At 38.4% G+C, this 17,459-nt stretch overlaps 1 protein-coding gene across 3 annotated transcripts in view; it reads left to right on the forward strand.

Moving 5' to 3' along the window:
* HMGXB4 (HMG-box containing 4) overlaps positions 1–16,636 on the forward strand; it is a 21,204-nt gene extending 4,568 nt beyond the window's left edge. For 2 of the 3 annotated variants that reach the window (XM_042468557.1, XM_042468558.1), the window contains exons 4-10: positions 1,469–2,454; positions 2,897–2,978; positions 5,635–5,699; positions 5,932–6,037; positions 7,523–7,692; positions 10,735–10,857; positions 14,034–16,636. In XM_042468557.1, the coding sequence (XP_042324491.1) occupies positions 1,469–2,454; positions 2,897–2,978; positions 5,635–5,699; positions 5,932–6,037; positions 7,523–7,692; positions 10,735–10,857; positions 14,034–14,078 (1,577 nt within the window). In that variant the 3' untranslated portion in view covers positions 14,079–16,636. The remainder of the gene's footprint in view (positions 1–1,468; positions 2,455–2,896; positions 2,979–5,634; positions 5,700–5,931; positions 6,038–7,522; positions 7,693–10,734; positions 10,858–14,033) is intronic. The other variant, XM_042468559.1, reaches the window with a different exon arrangement.
* The last annotated feature ends 823 nt before the right edge of the window (positions 16,637–17,459 follow it).

Here is a 17,459-nt window from a genome sequence, read left to right on the forward strand (position 1 = left end):
GGAAGCCAGGTCTTGCAAAACGGACGAGAGAGAGAAGCAAGTGGATTAAAATAGGGAAATTTTTCCATAGGAAGCCAGAGAGAGAAGCAAGTGGATTTAAGGGGGGGGGGCTTTTTCCATAGGAAGCCAGGGCTTAGAAAACGGACCAGAGAGAAATGCAAGTGGATTTAAATGGGGAGTTTTTCTGATTGGAAGGAAAGGCTTGCAAAACAGAATGGAGGGGGAAGGGATTGGTGTTCAATGGGGATTGGGGCATCAGGCTTGCTTTAGGACCTTTCTAAGCATTGCTGATGTTTTGACTTTTATATAAGTCTATCTTTAAGGTCAATTTTGGGGCATAAATTTCTCAACTTATAGTTGAATATATACGGTAATTTGGGTTGCAGGAAGTTGAAACAGTTTAAAGTTATACATCCTTAGCGACATGGTGTCTGATGCTGAGAATTACAGTCTAACAACATCTGGGTGTCTCTGTGATTCCACTGCTGCTCTATACTAATGGAATTGAAAATAACTACTAATTTGCAGTTTAATTAATTAATTAGAATATATTCGATTCCAAATTTTGAGACATGCAGACAAACACCAGTTTCCTACATGCTGTTCGATTAAAAAAGGAAATTCATCTTTTTATTATCTTACAGTAATAGAACAAAAGTAGCCTTTAAATATAAATGAATGTGCCTTTATCATGTAGCCCCATCAATTAAAACAGGATTATTGCAGTCATTATGCTTGGATTTGCCTTTGAAAACACATCAGTTGATGTAAAATATGACTGCTGATTACTAATTGGGGCTGGGCATCATGAACATATTATGCTAGCAATTTCATCTTTGGCCCAGTTCAATGTACTATTTGTGACCTTTAAAGATTTTTGCAAACTCAGTATTCAACAAATAATCTTTTGGCACATCTATCTACCTGGACTCTTGAGATGATTATCTAAGGCTGTTATCTAAAGAACCCTACATTGTGAAATACAACAGGAAGCTTTGAGAGAACAGTTTTTTTCAGAGAGGCTCTCCTGGTGCATACTTTAATATCTTCCTAATACTAGGCAAAATGCTTTTGCACTTTCCACATTATATTATGGTTTTATGTTTTGTGGCTGTGCAGATTTTATTTCATCAGCTTTAAATTGCTCTCTTGCTGAAAAGTTCATTTTCTTGGTTTCAGAGTGAATGGTAGATTCAATATAATATTGAATTTGGTTTGTATTAAACTTGGTTAAGTCTCTTCAAGAACTTGATTCATAGGATGGTACATAAATGACATAATAAAATAATCAACTAAAATGATGTGCTACAAGATAAGCCTTATTATCTAGTAGCCATTAAATCAAATCTCTCTTAGGAACCACTTTGGAAGCCTCCTTGTCAGTAGGACATCTTGCAGCTGTATAGGAAGAGGTATGTTAGATGTGTATCAAACCTCCTTTGAGTGTTCTCTTCTGCGAATTTTTCAGATCTTTCTGCTTTTGAACTATTCTTACCTTTGGACTCAACTTCCAAAAAGAAGGGGAAAGACACTACCATGGATCTCCTTAAAGCCATCACCTCACCTTTGACTACCAGCTCCAAGTCTTCTAAAAGGCCATTGGAGAAATCATCTCATTCTTCATCCACTGCTTCTGGTTATTCAGAAAGCAAGAAAGAACACCACAAGAAGAAGCTGAGTGGGAGCAGCAATGATCTGTCTTTGGATGATAGCACTTCTCACAAGGCCAAAAAGATGAAGCCCCCCTATGTGAATACTGAACTGTTGACCTTGCGTGAACCTGATGGCTTAAAGATGAAACTTATCCTTTCACCTAAGGAAAAAGGAGGAGGTGCAATAGAGGAGACTTTTCCCTACACTCCAGCAACCAAAAAATCCAGTAAAAAGTCCACTCGGGATGAACAGGGCTCACTTCTCCCAAGTCATGACACTCACAGCTTCTTGAAATCAGCTCGGAAGAAGCACAAGCTGCCACCAGATTCACATCCCTCTCCAGTCACTGAGAGCTTTAGCCCAGAAACATCCCTTTTCCAAGAAGGACAAAGCAGTGGGTTTGAGCTGTCAGGCCTAGAACCACAATTAGAATCTGCTTCATCCTCTGGAGGTGAGTTGGAAGCTGGAGAGCTAGTAATTGATGATTCATATCGGGAGATAAAGAAAAAGAAGAAATCCAAGAAGAGTAAAAAGAAAAAAGACAAGGAGAAACACAAGGAAAAGAAACACTCAAAATCTAAGAAGAGTTCAGGGCATTCATCTTCATTGGCATTACCAGAAGTTGCAGCTCCACTGCCAGTTCCGCCAACAAGCATGCCATTTGCTATCCCTTCTCCTCCTCCTCCTCCTCCTCCTCCCCTACCCCCACCTTTGTCTCCCGTTTTCCCTACAGATGGCCAGAGTGAGAAGAAGAAGAAGAAGGAAGAAAAAGAGAGGGCTGAGAAACTGGAAAAAGAAAAGGTAAAATGCAATTGCAGAGTTAGGGGGTAAAAGCAATTATTGCTATGTTAGTAAAAGGAGACAAGCATGTACTTAGCAAACACAGATAACTAGAAAAAAGAACCAAACATTATTTAAGTATATACAATTACCTTCCTGAATTGCAGGCAACTAAAAAAATATTGCATATGATTGAGAAATGCCTGGTTTTCTCCAGAGGTTGATTCCTATCAGAACAAATTAGGAATAACATCATTCTCCTATTTTTTGCTTGTGTTTTTGTAAACTTTTGTAGCTACTTCGTACCACATGGTAAAAGGGTTTTGAAAGTAGGCTATTTACTTGTGAAGAAGGGCACCAGAACCCCCTTTTTCAGAGATTTCTACAGGCACTAGAAATTTTGATACAATTATTTTGATACAAATATGTACTATAAAATATTCCCTCCCTCCATTTCTTTTAGCCAAAGAAGAAAAACATGTCTGCTTATCAAGTGTTCTGTAAGGAATACCGTGTGAACATTGTGACTGAACATCCAGGAATAGGTAAAATAGCAGGATGTATGGGGTGGGTTTTTTGTTTGTTTGTTTTTATTGTAATTTCCATTTTACTGTCTCTGAACACTTGGTGCAGTCTCATGGGTGTAAACTGCTCTAATAAAACCCACTGAATAATTTAAATACCGAGCAAGGGCTGGTGTTCAATATTTACCATCTAACTGCTATCATATTTGCTACCCCACAGTTCAGTTTAAAAGAAGCTTAGAGCAGCTTACCAGAAAAATAGCCATAATTGAAACCAATGGCCATGTAGTTAAAAAAAAAACCAAGAACAACAAACTAGACAGCATGTTTGTAAACAGGAAAGAACAGACAGATATTTAAACAAAGAGTCCAAGAAAATAGAAGAGCTCCAAATGATATATCTGGTGGATCTCTATAGTAAGCCCAAAGTAAGGAATCACAACTAAAGCAAGAATTCCAAAGCAAATGCATCACCACTAAAAAGATTTTAAAGGAGGGGCAGGCAACTGACCCTACAGTGGTTATTGAACTTCACGTCTCATCTAGCTTAATCACTGATAAGGGCAATGGAAATTGAAGTCCAGCAATATAAACAGGACCATGGTTATCTAGCCCTGCTTTCAAGTTCAAAGCCAGAACTTTGAATTGCTCTTGGAAATGGATTGGGAGTCTCTGTATTTGTTTCAGGGTTGGAGAAAAATACTCTGTTCCTGTAGTCCCTGCATGTAGGTTCCAGTGTTTTAAAGTAACTGCAGTTTTCATACACTCTTCAAAGGGAGACACAGATAAAATATTGCAGTACCTGAACACTTCAAAATGAAAACACAAGTTGTGAGGGAAAGTTGTTATAATATTTTGGGATAACCCCATGTGTCCCAGATGGGGTTCTGAGATCTCTTTTGGGCATGGAATCTTTTTCATACAAGTGTGTAAAATAAGTGGTCTGTTCACAAAGCATGATTGCAAATACTGTAATGCCTTTAGACAATATTTTTATCATAAATGAAGGATATTAATATAAAGCAAATGAAAATAGATTGAGTTCAGTCATACATGTTCCTCCTCACAAATACGTTTTGTTGAGTTCAGTAGGTTGTACTCCCAGGTAAATATATATATAGGATCAGGGATGTAGCTACCAAGGGTAGGTCAAAATGACAGTATTGCCTCCCTCCAAAAAAACCTTCTTTTCCCAGGTTTTTAGCCTTGCAGAGTGAAATGCACCTAGTTCACTCCTAGAACTATTTGTTGTGTTTCCATTCTCTTGAGAAATTTTGCCTGCCCATTTTCTTTGTATGCCTAAACTGAAATTTTAGATGCTCAAGTGAGGTTTTATACAATACTAAAAATTTGGGAACTGAAGGAAAATTTCGTTTTGGTTGACAGAATTCTTATTTTGGAAGGTGGAGGGGTAATGACCTTTTCCTCCACTCACCATGTACCATATACTCCTTTATATAACTGCTACCCAATGGTTGGATAATAAATGGTTACTAAGGGCAAAAACAGCCGGCTTCTGGACATCTTGGGAGTGCAGCATTTACATGCTACACATTCAGAAGCTGTCTGGCTGCCCAGACATGGGCGCCTTCAAGATGCTCTGACGGCGTGGTGTTTACACGCCACATGCTGCTGGTGTATCTTGAAGCTGCCCTGGGGCTGCAGCAGGGCCAGAAAAGGTGACCATCTTTATCAGGGCAGCTTCAAGCCGTTCCTTTTTGGCTATCTGTTCCGGCCCTTAGTCTTTTTCCAGTGTTAGTGAATACCTGGTAGCACCTTTCAAACAGTGTTCTGAAAATTAAGCTCTATCAGAAAATTCAAGATGATCCTGATTACTGTGTAACTACACAGAAATAGTATACAGCATGAAACAAGTGAATTAATCTTGTAAAAAATGAATTTTGTACATAATAAGCAAAAAATGATTAACATTCTTAGTGACAACAAATACATTAGCATTAATGTTTTGTGTCAGCTTTGCTTTATTTGATAGCGACAACTGTTCTCAGATAAGGATAGATTGGCCATTGTAGTTTATGGTTCCATTGTACTACTGTAATCCTTTGTACAAGGGGCTGTTTTTAAGACAACCTGGAAACTTTAGTGCTAAAACATTGACAGGGCTATCAGATGGGATCACATCACACCTACCCTGAAGGAGCTATTACTGGTGTTTCCAGGGCCAATCCAGTGTGCTGGTACTTACTTTGAGACCCAAATATGAGAATACTTCTCACTGTACCACTCTGCATGTGTCTTCAGTTCTTTAAGAAACTTGTTAGCACTATATTTTTAATCAAATGATAACGTAAGCCTTTCTCCTCCTTGGGATTTCTCTGTTGGATAATTATCTTAAATATTTTGATAATACCACCTTTTGAAAAATCTTCAGAAAGCAGTATAAGGCCCAAGTTCTGCCTATGTTAGGAAGGACTGAAGGAAGCTCCATCTATGCATCACGAATGTGTTTTTGCTTTGGTATTATTGTATTAAACTGTTGGTATTATTATTTAATAATATTATCAGTTACTTTTGGAAGCAATGAGATGTTTGTACTGTTATGTGTACTGTGAATGAATAGTCATATAATCTTTAAAGCTGTCAACTTTATAGTCATGGATCACATTTCTAACTTAAGTCGGAAAATCTGTTTTTACTCTGAACTCTTTTCTGCTAGATTTTGGTGATCTGAGCAAAAAGCTGGCAGAAGTTTGGAAGCAGCTTCCAGAGAAGGATAAGCTGGTAAATATCGGAGGGAAAGCATATGGCTTAGTCCTGGGGTCTTACCACCTTCAGTGTCCATATATCATTTGTACAGGACATACCCTTCCACTTGCTAGTGATTATGAAGCATTAGTATTCAATTACAACAAAATATTTGGCTGACGACATTTTGCTGCTCAGCTGTTCCATTGGAATTGTTGGAGAAATTGATTTTTTTTTTTTACATTTGTTTTATTTTGCTTATTTGAAGGTTTGGAAACAGAAGGCTCAATATTTGCAACATAAGCAGAATAAAGCAGAAGCTACAACAGTGAAGAGAAAAGCATCCTCATCAGAGGGTACCCCCAAACTGAAAGGTAACCTCTATACTCAAGTGGTGTTTATGTTTCATGCATTAGTGTGCTGAACATCATCAGAATTTTGGCAACCCTTTTTCTTTCCAAGGTAATTTTTGTATTTTATTAATGTGTCAGAGATCAACACAGCAACTTCTTAATATGTTTTAACCCAAAATTTCCTTAATCTGTAACATTTAAGTATTGTTAAAAACTCATAGTAGCCGAAAAAGATGTTCTTTCTCAAAAATCTCAAAGTTCAGATTCTAAGGTGTGAAAACTGTCCCCTAAATACCAAAATAGTACAAGTCAAGATTATCCAGTCTCTTGTTGAAAGCATAGTAAATTTGTTACTCACAGCCAGAGTCAGGACTGGCATTCAAGTGTGCTGACAAGATTTTGTAACTAATTACTTCACGTTTTTGGTCTTCTGGTGGCAACAAGATTGCTTGAGAGAAAGGAAACCCATCTGTACTCGTGTGCATTGTACCATTAGTTGTGCCCTAGATATAGAACATCTGTGATGTGAAATATGCACTAGTAAGAAAAGGTTGGGGGCTTGGATTGTAGTGGTGAAATTTTCCTGTTATAATAAAAAGCCTTAGAAAGATGGAGTCACTTGGGTTAAGAGAAAAATAATTTTTAAAATGAGGCTTGGAAACTAGAAAATTGGAGCAGAGAAGAATGGGAAGGGCATCTTGACCTGTAGGAAACAAGCACTAGCTAACAGACATAACATTCTCACAACTTAGATAAGGAGATGCAACTGTGAAGGTTAGAAGAAAAGCTACTAAATTCCTGAAGGAGGGGTGAGGAGTGATGATGCAGTTATTAATGTATGCATACATTCCTGTCCTGATTGTAAGAATTCTGTATGTTTAAATTGTCATTAGCCAATCAAGTATATTGAAGAAGCTTCTTTGACTAAAATAGTATAAAAAGAGCCATTTTGTATTTTTCTGGGCCTCAGATTTTGGAACTTTGAATTCCACTGAGTTCAAGTTTCCTTTGTCGACAAATTGGAAATAAACTTATGGATTTTCAATTTACTAGGTCCTCTTGTCAATCTTTTGCTCCGCCCGGCCTAGAACTTTAAGTTTCCTGAAATTTCTGTTACAGGATGAAGCACATATGTTAAAAGAGTGACAAAAATGCAAGCATATACAGTGCGCCCGCGTTATATGCGGCTTTGAGCATGTGCTCAAAACCGCGTGGGAGCGCGCACGGTGCAAGGGGTGGCGCGTTCCATTCACATGCACTCTATGCGTCACCACCACACCATCACGGACATGAGCCCCATTCGTTTGAATGGGCTTGAGCATCCGTGTATTTTCTCTGACGTGGGGGGGGAATGGATCCCCCGCATAAGAGAAGGGCGGACTGTATGTCTGGTATTTTAGACGGGAGAGATTTCTTGTTACTGATAACACCAGAGAACTATAAATATTCAGATTTTTGAGTGGCAAACAAATGTTAACTTAAAATGATTTTACTCCCTGTTTTCAGCTTCTATTTCAGGTGGACTTTCACCTCACAAGAAGTCCCCATCTAGTACTGTAGTGTTATCATCTTCACCAGTTAAAGTTCCTGAAATAGATCCCATTGATGTAGCTGCACATCTGCAATTACTGGGAGAATCACTAAGTCTTATTGGGCACAGACTACAGGAGACTGAGGTGAGTGTGAAAGCCTTTCTTCATGAATACACTTATTTTGCTTAGACACAATGTAGCTGCTGTAGTGCACACAAAGTTCAAATGACAAATTGGAATGAGTTGAATAAAGACTATGCTTATTCTGCATGCAGAGTTCATTTCCAACAGAATATATTATGCAGACTAATGACAGCATTTTTACATCTCTAATGTAGAGCTACAGAATGTCCCAACACCAAATCTGGCTGTTGGGGATTCTGCCAATGTCTACATTGCTTTCCCTATGCTGCTGATTTCCCAGAATTTTATTATACACACACACACTTGTATATTATAAATTATACAAGGTTGATATTGCTTTTCCTAAAGCTGAATGGCAGTAAGTGGATTAAGCTAAAATATGGCATTTTTTGTCCCTCTGTTCTATCCTTGGCTCTTCTCGCTATACAGTGGTGCCTCGGGTTACGAAATTAATTCGTTCCGCGGCCGCTTTCGTAACCCGAAAAGCCTTCGTAAGCCGAAAACCCATAGGCGCTAATGGGGAAAAGCCGCGATTTCGTGTGAAATAGCGCCGAAAAGCACCAAAAAAATTTTCGTAACCCGAAAAAACATTCGTAACCCGGAACAATTATTTCCTATGGGATTTTTTCGTATCCCGGAAATTTCGTAACCTGGGTATTTCGTATCCCGAGGTACCACTGTACAAATCTGACCTCCAAGAACTACTTAGAACTTTAGTTTGGCCCTCAGTTGAAAACTGGTCACCCACCTTTCTGGTCTCTCAAGACTTTGTTTTGCTATTTTTAAAAAAACAACACTATGATTATCATTAGAAAAAGCTTAAAGCATCTCAGAGACAAGGAAGCCAAAGAGTTGTTATTTGTCATCAAACTCTTTGATTTATGAGAGACTTCCAGGAGTTGCAGTCATCAACTGCCCTGCTCATGTGTTGCAAGCTCCTTAATTAAGTCTATCTGTGTGTAATGAGGACTTCCTTTTTCCCTACCACTTCCCACTTTATCAAGGATTAGCATCTTTCCAGCTAGTCATGTTGTCTCATGATGTGTCCAAAGTATGACAACCTCAGTTTAGTAATATTAACTTCCACTGAATGTTCAGGCCTAATTTACTCTATAAACCATTTGTTTGAAACTCCCCCTCCAGCACCACATTTTAATATGAGTTGATTCTCTTCTTGTGAGTTTTCTTCACTCTAGCTTTCACAACCATACATAACAATTGGAATTACTGTGGCATAAATGAATAATCCATAGGCTAAGAAAAGATGTCAATTAACAAATACTTTTAAAAGCTGAATATAATGCAAAATAATTTTTGCTTAGCACATTGCCATGTTCGAGAAAGTAAGATGAAAAGTATTGTTGTGCAAACTAGCTGGCCTTTTGTCCTTTCCTGGCTCCCTTCATTGAACAAAATGTCAATCTCTGCGTTACTGCTAATGTCACTAAATTAAAATGTTTAAATGGTTTTTTTGGCAGGTACCCAAATGAGTTTGCCTTGAACTGATGCCTCCATTAAGAGTGAAAGTACTTTTTGTAAAGAGCATGAAAGAATAATTAATCCAAATTGATTTTACACTCATGTGTTAGTTTTGGTGTCTGAATAGCAAGTGTCCATGGTGTATTTCGCTTCTATTAGAATTTTTATTTTCAGTTCCTTGTTTTGTCAGGAAATCATGGAATAGAGTGCTCTCCCTGGAACTAGAGGTTTCCATATAGCCATTATTAATTGTTTCTGATCATGTTACTATTGTAGAACCCTAGATTTCAGAGATAGTATGGCTCTGTGTACCAGTTGCTAGAAAACATAAGTGGGATAGTGCTGCTGCACTCGTTTTTTGTTTGTGGACTTTCTATAGTCATCTCACTGCTGTGGCAGGCTGTTGTGATTGAATAGACCTTTGATCTGATCCACTTGAACTTCTCTCATGTTCTTACATGGTGTATGACAGTTACAGGAACAGGAGAGATGTTGCACAGATATGAGAGTGAATGATTAAACTGTGAGAGGGTAGGAAATATTTGGCCTACTAAATGTTTATGACGCTTCCTTTCTGCATTGTACTGAGAATAGAACCTGAGAATTTTGAAATTGATAATCTGGCAATGGTAGAAAACGAGATCAGTTTAATCTACATCTTGTGTGTGTGCATGCATGTGCATGCAATTGTGATGTTACGTGTGTGTGGATAGGTGATTTAAAAGCAAAGACTTCTCAAATTTTGTTCTGGATCTTGGAAGGATGGACTTAATCACTAAAAATATATATTTATTAGAGTGATTAACAAACAACTGAATAGTTCAATATAAGATATTAGTTTTGGAGGGAAAATGGGTTACAAATTATTATTAATCACTGATAAGTGATAATAGGGATCAAAAAAGCATTGCATGAAAAGTGGCTGTGCACTTTGAGACAGTTACAGAAACTGAAGGATGAAAGAGCCCAAAGTTTTTCTAATGATAAATGCAAAGGACAGGGGATAAGTGGCCCTCTATGTGTTGTTGGCCTATAGTGTTCATAATCTCTCTCCATTGGCTTCTTCTAGTTGAAGTGGATTAGAGTTGTAATAAAGCCACATCTGGAGAGCTGTGTGATCCCCATCACTAATATAAGTGGTAATAGTGCATAAAGTGCGAACAGAGCAGAATTCAGAGCTATCTTGTAAAAAGCTATCTGAGCAGAGGCAGCGTAGAAAGAACTTCTGTTTCAGAAGGATAAACTTGTAACATACGAGGCATATAAGCATACTTGAAAGTGAAAGAGGGATAGTATGCTGGCTTCCTGTGAAAATTAGTTTCCCAGCCTGTGCCACTCACATACAGTGCTTTTACATAGGATTCAGGGTTGTAGTGGTGATTGCCAGAAATACAATGAAGTGAGAGAGAAAATATCTCCATCTCTATTTCAATATGTTCAGTTTATTCCAAACTTACCTATTGAAGAGTCTTTCACCAAGCAGGTAGAAGGAACATGTGTTGTGTCTAAAAAAATCTACATTAAAACTTTAACTCCTGTCTGGTGCTCTTTTTTCCTTCTCAGGGGATGGTGGCTGTGTCAGGAAGCTTATCTGTGCTCCTGGATTCAATTATCTGTGCCCTAGGTCCTTTAACTTGCCTGACATCACAACTACCTGAACTAAATGGTTGCCCCAAACATGTTTTGGTAAGTTCTCTGCTACTATTGCATGTCAAGTGCTGTTGCTATATCCTACAGCTTCCACTATATTTTTTTCCCCATTTCAAGGTGTGATTTGTAATTTGTAGCATACTTCCTGATGGACAGGCTTTCAAGGATGTACTACGCCTTTTCCTCACAGTATATTTGTAGAAAGAAAAATTGGGTTGGTCTTTTTGAAGAACATTGAGGCGATGGTGAACCAATCACATGGACCTCAGCCTCTCTACAGTCAATCTTCTGCTCTGTGGATGTATAAATTAGTGTTTCGTATTCTGATCAGAGTCCAGATGTCTTCTGTATTTGCACTTTTGTTTTATGGATAATGTGTTGGTAAATGAGGATTAAAAAACTGTACTATGTATATGAGATAAGTGTGACACACATTTTCCCCTACTGCCAGCTCACTAGATACTGCATTCCTTGGTAAAATGGCTGTACTATGGAATTTTTGCAGGAACAGCTATTGCTAGATATTGGCTGTGATGTAATTGGAAATGAACTATATATGAAGTCAAAGGCTTTCATGGCTGGCATCCATAGTTTTTTGTGTTTTTTTGGGGCTATGTGGCCATGTTCCAGGAGTGTTTTTTCCTGACGTTTTGCCAGTATTATCTGAAGATGCCAGCCACAGATGCTGGTGAAACGTCAGGAAGAAACTCTTCTAGAACATGGCCACATAGCCCCAAAAACCCACAAAAACAATGAACTATATAGTTTCCCCACTAAATGCAAATATTGGGAATTCTTTTAATATTTTTTAAGGCAATGAACTTTCCCAGTTCAGAACTTCAGTACAGGAAAATTCATTCATAAACACTACAAACCAGTTCCTCTAAAGCAGTGCCTCTCTGTTTTATGATCCACTCACTTAGTTACATTTGTCACTCTTCAGAGAACTCGTTTTCTTCCTACACTGGATGGGAGTTCTATAGTGTTCCTTAAAGGAGATGCAAACTGTAAACTATCTACCAAAAGCAAGACTATACTCTAGTCTTTTGTATACACAAGGCATGCTCTGATTTTGTTACTGAAAGGACTGTGGGAGTATGAAAGCATAATACAGTACGCCCTTGGTATCCATGAGGATGTGTTCCAGGAAACACACACCCTGTGCAGATAGCAAAAGATGCACAACCTTAAGTCCTGTTCTTTTGAATGGGTGCACACATGCCCATTTAAAAAGCCAGGGCTTGCCATCCGCAGAAGCTCAAACCGTGAATGGCAAGCCCACGGTTGGCATGGGTACGCTGAACATATTTTAACATGTTCTTGTGTTTATATTCTAATCATTCCTTCAAGAAGCTCAAGGCAGTAGTTATGGTTCTCCAAGCAGTTTTATAATCATGGCCACAGTATGAAATTAGACTGACAGCAAGCTGTCCGAGGTCTTCCAACGTGTTTTGTGCCTCAGTGGGGATTTGAATCTAGACTTCCCAGTCCTCATTAAGTGCTCCAAGAAATATACCACATCAGCTTAAGAATATCCCTATTGTGTAGAAAAACTCCTTCATTTGACCAAGAAGACTTCTCTTTGACCCATTTTTTGAAAGATGTTACAGTACAGTCCGTCCTCGCCTTACATGGGGGATCCGTTCCGGATCCCTCCGCGTAAGGTGAATTCCGCCTATGCTCGAGCCCTATTGGAAACAATGGGGCTTGTGTGCAGCGGCGCGGGCGCAACAGGCGCACGCGCCCATTCAATTGAATGGGATGTGCCACCCCTTCCGCCCTGCACGCGCCCCGCGGCTTGAGCGCGTATGCTCAAGGCCGCGTATGGTGTGGGCGCACTGTATTATGCATCATGCAACCTGCTGTTTATATTTTCTACCAGCAGGTGGCCGTGCTGCCTAAGGACTGTCTTACATCCCTTGCCATTTCATCAAATATGTCTTTGAGATTTTATTTGAAATATTTATGTGCTGCCTTTTTAGGGATGCATGAGGCAGCTTACATTTTAAAAATTAAATCATGGACACTAATGTAATAGAGAGAGAGAAACAGTGGAAACATAAGAATATCAGTTTACTAAAAAAGTGCAACTGACAAGAACCTTCATTTCCAACTTAGAGTGGAAAGAAGGGAGATTGCCCTTCCAGGTGCACTGAACTTTAAAGCATCCAACACAACTACAGGAAGATCTGTGTTCCTCCGTCCTTCAGTTCCAGGTTGGTGTGATGGCTGAGATGTCTTATGTTAATGCAGAGGAGTCTGTACTCAAGGGATCTTTGCCATCCAGCACCAAATAAAGCCCAAGCTTTTTCCCCTGGCTTTGGAGGGAAAACCTAGAAATGTCTCTGTGGTACTGGGGACAATATGAACAACTCACCTGGCAAGCAGAAAACAAACACTAGCTCTTCTCTCTTCATCAATCCCAAACTTGGAAGGGGATGACAGGGTTGTCCATCAGATCACATAGAGATGCAGCATGAGAGTGGGAACCACCAATGCAGTGTTACATCATACACAATGGGATTTATCGAATGAGTCAGGGATGGCCAAGCCCTGGGAGTCCAGAGTTCAGTTCCTCAACTCTCCACGAGTGTCACAACAAAGAATGAACCCAACTGTGTATTTAAGTACTGAACGTTGCAAAGAAAAGGCTTTACTTTGTTTAAGAGGAAGATGTTCCTTCAGAAGAGTGCCAGGAGCAGCATTTCTCCTTGTCCCCCTAAATTGAGAGGAATCCTGGGACTGCATGATTCCCACCGCTGAAGTATTTATTTTACTTTATTTTATTATATGTATATTCTTTTTTTCTCCCATATGAGAACAAAGTGGCTAGTCAAAGAGTAGACATTTGAAGGAATGCATTGTTATTAGTGACCACAAATTTAGGGCGGATTGCCATGGAAGCCAATTACTGTCAAGTTAACTTCAGAGTAAATGGGTGGAATCATGAATGCTAATTTAGAACTCATTTCTTTATTGGCTTAGTCACAACTATAGAAACCTATACTAAATTGGAAAAAAAAACAACAACCCTGTGCTTCTGAAAGATTGCTAGTGTTTTTCTCTCTCAGCAGAAATAAGCAACTCATGAAAAAACTCTGTCCTTGTTATGTTATTAGATGTTAGATTTTTCCTTATGTACGTCTTTCACTTGGAAAGCATATTTGTTCTGTTACATTACCAGATTGATTATGTTTTCCCTCTCTTTCCAGTCAAACACTTTGGATAATATTGCCTACATAATGCCTGGACTCTGACAGGCAAAGAACTATGGGAGTTGACCTGAAATCATGTGACTGCTATATGTAGATATATGCTGAACTGGCATTCTTCAAGGAGTCAACATGAAGGGTTTTAAGAAACATAAAATCTGAACATAAAATTGAACTGTAACTTGATTTCATGAAACATTCTGAAATTAATTTTTGAGAATTAGAATTGAGAGATCTTTTGATACATCAGCCTTAATGTGGAAGAAAAATAAAACAGTGGAATTGATATTACCTGGAAAAGTCAAGCAAGTTTGGTGAAGAACAAGTATCATCGACATGACACCACTCATATTGTAGGGTATAACCCAAATGTTACTTCTCTGAGAGAAGTCAATTAGTTGAAAGACTTTTGCTTTAACAGTGAATTTGTGTGTTGTCAAAGTCAGTGCTGGAAAGAATGTTGTTTTTCGTTGTCCACTCCATCCCTACACCTGTGGCATCAGGAATCTTATTAAATCTCATAGCCATAGGATTAAATCTCCATATACAGAGGAAAGTGTGGTGAATGAATTCTTAAACATATAAGAGAAGCAAGGTCTTCTTAATATAGATGAATAGAGAAATATTATTATTATTATTATTATTATTATTATTATTATTATTATTATTATGGTTTTGCCATAGACGGTTACTCTGGACTGTGGTATTTAGAATATTGCTTGAGTTATAAATTCAGTATAAATTGGGAGCAAATAAAGGGGTATGTTTTAGCCAAAAAAGCGCCCCCATCCCTTGTAGACTTTTAAAAAGCAGTAGCTAAGAGTGCCACTATAAAATTCTTAGGGATATAATTGACACTCAGATTTGGAATCTCTTGTCACCAGCAGTAAAAAGCATATGGCCTATCTTTTCTCATGGTGCTGATGTATATGTTTGTAGAAGCAGTGATTAAGGTGACATTTAAGGACTTACTATTAAGAGGGAGACACTGATTGGATAAACTGACACTGGGTTTAGTCCTCAGGGTGCCTCTTTCTCTTTGAGGAAGCACTTCATATCCTCATATGCTTACGTGTAACATTTTTGCTTTGCTTATTTACATTTTCATATATCTCTAGTAGATTAATTTATATTGTACATTTCTGTATATAGTTGTAATTAAAACAGATTCCTTCCACATGCAGTGCAGAGAAAGCATGAATTGATTGTTGTCATCGGGATACCTTATAATAATTGAATTTGATCTGTTATATCAGAGCATAGTCTCAGAATGAGACAGTATAACAACTCAATAGCAGCTGTGATAATTTAAAGGTCAGTGGGGCAAAAAGGAGGGTAATGTTGATTCCAGGACTAAATTTTATGCACTGTTTTTCCAGGCACTTGTGACTTGACATACTTATAAGTAGTTTTAAATTGGCTGGGTTCATAGCAAGATTTAAGAATATGAATGCTGTTTTTACTATCTTCTTTCATAGTTACTTTATCATTAAAGACCTCTCTAAACTGGTTTCCCTTAGTTAAACCTAAGGGAAACAGTCTTACTATAGTAGGTGCTATTCTATAAATGGATTCATGTGCTGGGGACTAATACCTTTGCTTTTACAAAGCAAATCTGATATTTGTCCAAGTAGTGTCTCAAGCAGTGTTAGGGAGGTGAAGAAAATAATTGTGCAATCTCTTTGATCTGCGCAATTATCTGAAACGTATCATTGCCTCCAATAATGCCCTCGTGCTGATGGATGAATACAGCCAAGGGCTTCTGTTTGTAGAGGAGGGAGGTAATTTATGCATATTCCCTTCTTCCAGTGCAGGCCCTCAGCAATCTGTTGCAAAGGCCTGGGGACACTTTGAGATACTGTGGGCAGGTTGCAGGAGAGAGGAGTAGTGAGCAAATCCCACTCGTACTTTCTGCTAACAGAAACCTCCATTGGATTAGAAAACCTTGTCAGTGGCAAGACATCTTTGTAATTTTGGAAAAATTTATTTCTGGAGGAGGTATAATGGGTTGGGTGATGCAACATGACAGGCCAGTGGTCCATGGTTTATTGAGCATGAACAGTGCCCTGGAGCAGACTGCTCAAATGCTCCTGCTTTCAGGAGGAAGAGATTAGCAAATCACACTGCCTTCTTCCATGGTTGGTTTAATGTGTCATCTAAGCACAGGTATGCTGTGGTGCTCTGACTTGTCTCTTGTCTCTCTCTCCTCCCCCCCCCTCCCCCCAATCAAGTCAAACACATATATGCTACTGAAAGAGGGACTGATTTCTTGCTCCCCCAGTTTGCATAGTCTGGCGCAAGCCAATATTTGGCTTAGATTTGAACGTGTCTGTCTCTGATTAAACAATAAAAGGAAATCTGCTTCAGTTTTGCCATCTGCACTGTGGCAAACCTGAAGATTTTTTTTAATGGTGTATTCATGTATTTTTATTTCAAATTTGTATACATTTGTATAATCTGTATCTTGTGATGTTTGGTACCAGAAGGATTTGGACTATTGGTTTTTTAATATTGGTTATTTCCTGCCCATATGGTCCAAATTGTGTTGTATAAATGTTTTGCTAATAATGTATATGTATAAACTTTTTTTAAAAAAACTGAAATTTGCATCTTAAATTGTTTCAGGTTTGCATTAAGCTACAACATTTTAATGCAGAGAGGCTATTTCTCCATTCAGTTGGACAACATTCCTTTGCATATTTCACCCATCTCCATAGCATCTATGTGGTACTCTTTGTGTGCCTCAGCGGGGAATTTACTTTTAATAGTCCATAACTGTTTGTTTCACTCATTTCAACAGTGGTTGTCTTTAGATTGTAGCCAATTGTTGTGAGCTACTAGGAACAGTTGCTGTGTAAACTAATTAATTGTAATTGGATTTGTGTGTAATTCTCACATACGATTTCAAGGTTAATCAGTAGCCACTCCGCAAACTCAGCCAAAAGTGGGCCACACCAAGATTCAAAAGACATTATAATCAGAGTCCTTTTTCCCCCTGGGGACCTAACTGCATGTACAGGTTGAGTCTCCCTTATCCAAAATGCTTGGGACCAGAAGTGCATTGGATTTTGGAATATTTGCATATACATAATGAGATACCTTGGAGATGGGGCCCAAGTCTGAACGTGAAATTCATTTATGATTTGTATATACCTTCTACACATAGCCTGAAGGCAATTTTATACAAAATATTTTAAAATAATTTTAATAATAATAATAAATGCTTTGTATACCACCCTTCTTTCAATCAGGGCGGTGTACAACATAACAACAGACACAATACACAAAAGCAATAAAACACATTAAAATATACATTAAAAACCACATACTAGCCAGCTCATCATTGGCCATCGGGGGGGGGGGGGGGGACTAACTAGAGCTTATTTCGGGGAATGCTCGCTTAAACAGGAAGGTTTTTAAATCCTT

This window comes from Sceloporus undulatus, chromosome 5 (genome assembly GCF_019175285.1).
Source record: "Sceloporus undulatus isolate JIND9_A2432 ecotype Alabama chromosome 5, SceUnd_v1.1, whole genome shotgun sequence".
NCBI classification, from domain to species: domain Eukaryota; kingdom Metazoa; phylum Chordata; class Lepidosauria; order Squamata; family Phrynosomatidae; genus Sceloporus; species Sceloporus undulatus.